This window comes from Rhipicephalus sanguineus, chromosome 6 (assembly GCF_013339695.2).
Source record: "Rhipicephalus sanguineus isolate Rsan-2018 chromosome 6, BIME_Rsan_1.4, whole genome shotgun sequence".
Classification (NCBI taxonomy): domain Eukaryota; kingdom Metazoa; phylum Arthropoda; class Arachnida; order Ixodida; family Ixodidae; genus Rhipicephalus; species Rhipicephalus sanguineus.
The window spans coordinates 152468578-152475951 of record NC_051181.1 but is presented as its reverse complement, the minus strand read 5'-3'; the positions used below and the strand labels follow the sequence as shown (position 1 = coordinate 152475951).

General features: G+C 42.7%; 1 protein-coding gene across 7 annotated transcripts in view; it reads left to right on the top strand.

The window, feature by feature from the left end:
* Positions 1 to 4: 4 nt before the first annotated feature.
* The window catches only part of LOC119396811 (peroxisomal targeting signal 2 receptor), a 521060-nt gene continuing 513690 nt past the window's right edge, over positions 5 to 7374 (top strand). For all 7 annotated transcript variants that reach the window (XM_049417239.1, XM_049417240.1, XM_049417241.1 and 4 more), the window contains exons 1-9: positions 5 to 456; positions 536 to 711; positions 796 to 831; positions 905 to 982; positions 1070 to 1178; positions 3086 to 3192; positions 4193 to 4306; positions 4704 to 4759; positions 5174 to 5273. In XM_049417239.1, the coding sequence (XP_049273196.1) occupies positions 342 to 456; positions 536 to 711; positions 796 to 831; positions 905 to 982; positions 1070 to 1178; positions 3086 to 3192; positions 4193 to 4306; positions 4704 to 4759; positions 5174 to 5273 (891 nt within the window). In that variant the 5' untranslated portion in view covers positions 5 to 341. The remainder of the gene's footprint in view (positions 457 to 535; positions 712 to 795; positions 832 to 904; positions 983 to 1069; positions 1179 to 3085; positions 3193 to 4192; positions 4307 to 4703; positions 4760 to 5173; positions 5274 to 7374) is intronic.

Below are 7374 nucleotides of genomic sequence, written 5' to 3'. Positions count from 1 at the left end.
CACAGTAAACACAGGTAAACGACCACCATCGCAATTTTTACCTGTTCCGAGCAAATTTCGAGGAAAGGGTACCCGCCCTGCGTAGTTCAGGACAGTGTTTAAGAAGGATTTCGGCTCGTGCAGGGGTCGCTACGTCGTGTCTGACGCGAAAAAACGTCTCTCTGATGCCCACCGAAGCAGCTGGAAACGCATTGCGGTGCGCGATCGCATAAGCTGCCGAGAAACCGCGCTCCCTTCCAAAACAATCATCTTGCTGCTGTTGTCGGGATCAGCGCGCGCCTTGCGATGTTAGTCGACGGCTCGTGTCCTGTGCGCGCTTAAAGGGAAGGCAACAGGCGGCAATGATCCAGCAAGAGAGGTACGCTACGACCAATCGCCACGGTTATTCCGTGCGATACTCGCCGTTCAACCCGACCATCTTCGCCTGCGCGACAGCGCAGAACTACGGCATTCAAGGTAGAGTGACACCGTCACTACCCGCAGTGCGCCTGCTCCTTTCACAAAATTGTAAACGATTTACTTTTCTTTTTATAAGGACGGGGAACGCTCTTTATCCTCGATTATGTGCCGGGAACGCCGATTCGTTTGGTGAAAGCTTTCGAATGGCCCTACGGCCTCTACGACGTTACCTGGAGCGAGTTGGAGGAAGATGTTGTCATCGGAGCTGGCGCCGACGGGAACATAATATTCATCGCACTGAACCGAGCTAACGTGAGGAGGCTACTTTATTGTTTTAGACGTTCACTGCGAGGCTGGTTCCCGCGTATAATCTTGGAAAAATTTTGTGTGTTGCAGGTTCCACGGCTAATACTGAAAGGGCACACCAAAGAAGTAAGTGGCAGTCGTAGTCCCACCTACATTTCCTTTTTCTTGTGCGTACTATATCAAAATATTGTCTCTGCAGGTGTATTCCATCGACTGGAGTCAAACACGCCAAGAACAACTTCTCTTGTCAGGTTCCTGGGATCATCTGGTCAAAGTGGTAAATATTAAATAAACGGCGACACCTTTTGACTTGATCGCTGCAACGGGTCTCAACTGGTGCTTTTCGGAAATTCTAATCGTGCAGTGGGACCCGGAAGCGGGCAACCTGCTGTCAACTTTCACTGGTCATACGAACAAAGTCTACGCTGTAGCCTGGTCTCCACGCATTCCAGGACTGTTTGCGTCTGTTGCGGGTGAGCTGCCTTTCTGTAAAGCTACTCTACCAAAGTGACACTATTAAGCAGCTCCTAAACCGGTCCCGAGTTAAAGACGGGAGAGTGGTTTCTTTTGTCACCTTTACTACCCTTCCTACAGGCGCTATCTTCTCCCCACCACTTATTTCTTCATAAAACACGTTGACAATGTCAGCGCTAAGTGTTGAGCCTATCAGGATTTCGCGCTTTTCGACTACACGCTTGGTTGGTTGCGTGCCAAAGTAATGCGAGACGAGGCAAAGCAGGCTAGGAGACAATTCACAACTGATATCCATCGTATATGGACCATTTGAGAGCTTAATTTATCATGACTTCACGTGAACAGACTGCTGGGTCGTGAATTGTGCCGAAAAGACTGTGAAACGCCTGGAAAGAATAATGCACTTGTTCTTTGTATATTCATAGGTTGTGTAGGGGCCCTTTAAGCTTGGAATTGCGAGGACTAGCTATACCAGAATGTATCCTTCGTTTTCTTTTTGGGTAGAACGAGAGCATTAAAAAAATAGCCATGGCCTTTCACCAAGCATCAGTATTTGTGCGGGAGTGAAAAGCAAATGTGTGGGTCTGCATATGTAGCGTATATGCTGGTCTCGCGTGGAAAGTCGAGCATTGCAGAAATGAATAACGCATTAGAGCTGATGAAAACAAACTAAAACACCATCAAAATGCGATACAGGTACCATAGTGCCATTCCAGATTATTTCATTTTTTATTATTAAAAAATATTATTTTTTAATATTTTTATTTTTTATTTTTTACTAGCCCTCAAGAATTTTCGTTGATCGTACTGATTTCCATCGGTACACAAGCTGCAGTTGTAAAACATCAGTGTGGTGATAACGCAAAGACGAAAGAGTCTGCTGCCCAGAAAGCTCTCTTCCAACGTTAAAGAGGAATGCTGTCTGGCCTTCAAACGGGGTTCTTGTCCTCAACAAAGTTATGAGGGGGCCGTGCCTCTTCAAGGGTCAAACAAGCGTGGTGCCCAGTATGCTTGTGGAGACAAATGAGAGGTGGTTGCACAACTCCGTTTTCTTCATTTTATTTATATTTACCTGTGCTTAGCACTGTAATTTGATATGTCACTACATGACTCACTTTTACGAGTAAACCAGGAACAGTATTATGGTAGTGCACCTTAAAGGGATACTGAACAAAAGTAGAAAGAAATGATGAAAACGTCGAAATTCTTTTTGGAAAATGTGTCTGGTTTCGATAAACAGCTTTTATTTTGAGTATTTTTGGAGTGCTGTCAGTGCACAGCAGCTGCACGCCAGCACGAGCCGCAACGTCAAATTCACTGTGCCGGATGCACAGTGCACGTTTTTCAGTCCTGCTACTTCCTTTCTCCACCACTTCTTTACATCCCACTCTCCCCCTTCCACAAAGGTGCTGACAAGTGCCCCACTCTTGAGGGGCTTTACCTCACCCAGGAGCATTGTTCGCTGCTGGTACCGTTCATAGTAGTTCTTGAGAGCTGAGTGGGTTGAGAGAGGTGGGTGATGCCTGGCATTGTTGGCGCACCTGTTTCCAGTGACGTTTAACTTCATCTCCTCTAGTTCACGGCGCAGCCTCTACACGCGGCAGGTTGTGAAAAACGCATTAAGTTCATCATTTTCTGCTAGGTTCTGCCTGCAGTGAAGGTTGTGTCTACCGATTTCAGCACCCAATCTTTCATCTGGGCTGAAAATCTCGGCGGCAAAAATTTTGTTCAGTATCCTTTTAAGATATATACATATTTCAGCACGTGGAGTTGTAACACTCGTTAGCGTGCTTGTTGGTCGTTAAGCATGCTTTAAGTCGCAGGCTTTAAGTGGCAGAGTGGAAGTAATGGGCCATGTATGTTTCAAGATTCTTCTTGTTGTTCTGGCATTCTCTCATTCATGCAGGAGATGGATCTCTCTGCCTGTGGAATCTCCAGCAGCCTGCACCCCTGGCCGCCATACCGGCGCACAGTTGTGAAATACTCAGCTGCGATTGGTCCAAGTATGAACAGGTAGTCTTGGAAAGACAATGCCTTATCTATTTTGGCCGCATCTTGTCTTATATGTGTCAGTGCTCAAGCTCGGAACTATGCTCTTCCTCGCAGAACATTAATTAGCTTGACATTTCTCTTGTAACTATCTATAATCGGAAAGTGATGCGTTTACAGAAACATCAACATTTGCATTGCACTCTTATTAGGTCTTCAAGATTATGCCAGTTATGTGAGACAGGGTTACAACAAAAAGCGCAGCACCAAGTAGTTGAAACCTGGCTTGTTTTTGTTAACGAGCGGGCAGTATAAAGAAATATACCTTAGTAAGACGTTCTTGCATGATGGTTGGTTCATAGTTTGAATAAGGTTAAAACTGAAAAAAAAAGAAAAAGCGAAGACAGGATGAAGAAATGAATGTGCCCGTGGTGTCTTGTTCATTTTTTGCAAAGTTTTAATCTTATTCAAAACATAAATAAAACAGTGGCAGTCATATTTGTTTTTCTTTGCGTGCGTGTGTGCATGCGCGCACCATTTCTTACTGTGAGAGCCGATATACATACTGCTGCTCTCAACTGTGTTCTTGAAGGAAATGCGTTTGCTTGTAGGAGGAAGTTCACAGCATGGGCGCTCATGTAAATTTATTTTTGGCTTTGTACTTCACCGCTACTACACACAATTTTTCTTGTGGCCTACAGTATGCTGTTTTCTTGTGTGCTTTGAGATTATTACCACAGCATGCCATTCAGCTAATGGCACATTCGGTTTTGAAATTAACCTACAGAAAAATTGCAAACCGACATTCGGGCTTAGAGACTTTCAAGAATAAACACCCTGCATGACTGAATTCCAAGTATGATGGCTACGGCAAGTAGATGATGCATTTGTAGTTTCAGTTGCGCACTCCATAATGGTCACATCATGAAACTTGCCTCAGCTAAGGTGACACATCGGTGTCTTTTACTAGCAGCGTGCGATATTCATGGCATGCCTCATTTCTGTGCACGCTTTTTGTCAACAGCACATCCTGGCAACGGGTGGCATTGACAACCTGATTCGAGGTTGGGACTTGCGGAACGCAGCCAGACCGTTATTCGAGCTCCGTGGCCATGGCTATGCTGTTCGAAAAGTCAAGGTATGATGGCACTGTTCAGTGTCTCCGGTTTCTGAAAGCAGTTGGCATTTGTAACTTCTTGTACAGGTTATATTAAAATTTTCTTTTTTCCATACTGTAAGCTCCTTCCGAACCGTTACACTGTACGAAATACGAATACATAACATTACAGTCTTGTGCTCATAAATATTCATTAACACAGTTTGCCAAGAAAGTTCAAAGCATATAGTATGCATTCGAAACAGGGAAACAATACCTCCAAGTTTCTTCCAAATGAATTGGCAGTTTCATACACTTCTGAACAGAGTTTGTAAACTTCCTTTTTGTCCATTTCAAGTGTAGGCATTCTTCTGAACATTACAAGTTGTTTCGCTGCACCCTACAGTGTGTAGTATTGACAAACATGCATGCATTGCAGTTTTCACCACACAGTGCGTCGCTCTTGGCTTCGGCTTCATATGACTTTTCAACCAGGTAAGCTCAAAATTTGGACATTGCGAGTTCACATTGCTTTGCTAGGTTAAAAAAGTTTAAAGAATGCTGTTCATTGAATATGTGCTTTTGTATGGATTTTTATTTTTTTTTCTCCCTCTTTGCCATTAGCTGGTTTATATACACGTGCACAAAAGATGTAGAACTTCCAATAAATGCCTTATTTTGCTACACTGCCAACATGTGCAAAGGCTTCAGTTTCTATTTCGTTGGAGTGATGACAGTTACTTTTTTTTTTTCGTGAATGGCATGTATTAAAGTTTCAATAAAGGCTCATTTCATTACAAGGACAACATGTGCGAAGCCATTTTGCGTTGCCTGTTCTTTGCCGACTGTTTTCTGCGACTTTGGTTCTATTGCAATAAGTGTGAGCCTGCTGTAAATCCATATTGCCAGACTTTGGGACTGGAAGGAATCCAATGAGGCCCTCCTCATTCTGAAGAACCACAAGGAGTTCACATATGGATTGGACTTCAATCTCCATGTACAGAATCAGGTAGTGTAGACCATCTGCTTCGGTTATCGGGCAGTGTTACCCATGCCTGGGTCTTTGCAGCATTGTAGTGCAATAGAAGAAATGCATTTCCACGTTGAAAGAGCAGACTTTCTTTGCACAGTACACGCAAAACTCAAGAGGCAAAACCTATGAGGCTTATGTTAGAGTGCCAAACTTCTGCAAAAAACATATACGAGGCACTAGGGGGTTGCAAGATGAGCTGTCACTTTTGTGCTTCCAACACGGAAAAACAAAAAAGGTCAGCTTATTGTTTAAAATTTCATTTTTTCATTTCAATTTCATTTTTCTTCCTGTTTTCAAATGCCACTTGAGATGTCTAACAAATTCGGATGCTTTAAACTCCTTAGTTCCACAGCACTCATTTGGGCACGTTGGCTTTCAGTCGTTTTGGAAGAGAGTAAGATGAGCGTCCTAATTATTATGACATGCACACAAGGTGCCCAAGTGGAGGTGGCTTAAAAGGGCTCCTGTAATGCTTTTCCTAGTTATCATAGAATGACCTTACTATCACGACTCTTGTCTCGTGAATTTCCTTCTACAAATATTTTTTTAATCCATTGAGTGCAAGCAGAGTTATTGCACGAGCCAAATGCTACCTTCTCGTTGCCGCAAACTAAAATAGCGGGCATGGTAAGGGGTTCAACATCCACAAGTTTCGTCACCATGCGTCACAGCCTTGAGTATGGCGATGTCACCATTTTTTTCTTTTTGATTGACCTGATTGGCTGCTACTTCTGGTTGAAATGTGTGCAGTGCCGACACGTGGTGGCATCGCATGGCCTGAAATTATCAGCTGGGACGCTGCTCATGAACTTGCTCAATACCTATTGGGCCTGCTTGCTACGTAGTCATGACGGCATTGTGAATGATAGAGCAAACAATCTTTCTTGGCATTTTTGACATGAACTTGTAAATGCACTGCAATAATATTTGGCTCACATGGTCAGAGAGGTCTTGTATACAGACCAGCAGCATTTTCCATGCTAAAAATTTGTTCCAAGGCTCCTTTAAGCTCATTACGAGACAATTTTCATCTATATATCATGGTGTCAACACGTATGATAACCCCTAATGTGGATCTAAATACAAGGCGATACAAATATCCAAGGTTTAGCTTCAACAACACAGCCCATCATATTATATTGTGCCTTCGTTCTCATGTTTCAATTAATGAAAATGAATTTTTTTGGAAATAAAGATAAGGAGACTGCTAAACTATTCACTTTTGAGAGATTCTGCCTCTGGCGTTTTATCATGTACTGACCATAAATCCAACAATTTAATGTATTCAGCATGAAGCTTCTAGTAATGTTCGTACAACATGATGGCATGCACCCAATATGGAAGCACCACATTTCCAATTACATGTTAAATGAGCTACCCAAAACACGTATTTGGAATCATTTGGTTGTGTTAATGACAAACTGGTCACCACACATTGCAAGAATTTTGGCAGTTGTGTGGCTAAGACTTCAATGGTGCATGCTGGGTGCAACACTTGGGACTTTTTTCCAAGGTAACTCCACAATTTCCTGCTGTTACGAACAAGTTAAATACAAATTAGCAGATTCATTCCAATTGACACTGGATATAATGCATAGAAATCTTAGCCAATTTTCGGCATGCAAACACATTAATTACGAAGACTTGTCCCTTATGTTATTAACACACAATCGGGAGCAGTTATGTAACATTCGGATTATTTTAAAACTCCCATTAAATCGCCCTGGATGGGTCATTTTTATGCCTCGCGGTTATAGTGTCCACCAAATTGAGGAGACTCATCCTGATAGCATCGGCACATGCACTCGTAAGCAGTTATACGACATTTGGTTTATTATAACATTCTCATTAAGATGGTATTAACACTCGGGAGCAGCTGTGCGACTTCTATCACACTGGACATGCAATTTTTATACTATGTGGTTATAATAGTGTCCACCAAATTGAGAAGATTTATCCTAATGGCATCAACACATTCACTCATGAGCAATTATACGACATTTGGTTTATTATAACATTCTCATTAACTCACACTTGACAAGGAATGTTTTATACCATGCTGCAATAATCATCTCTC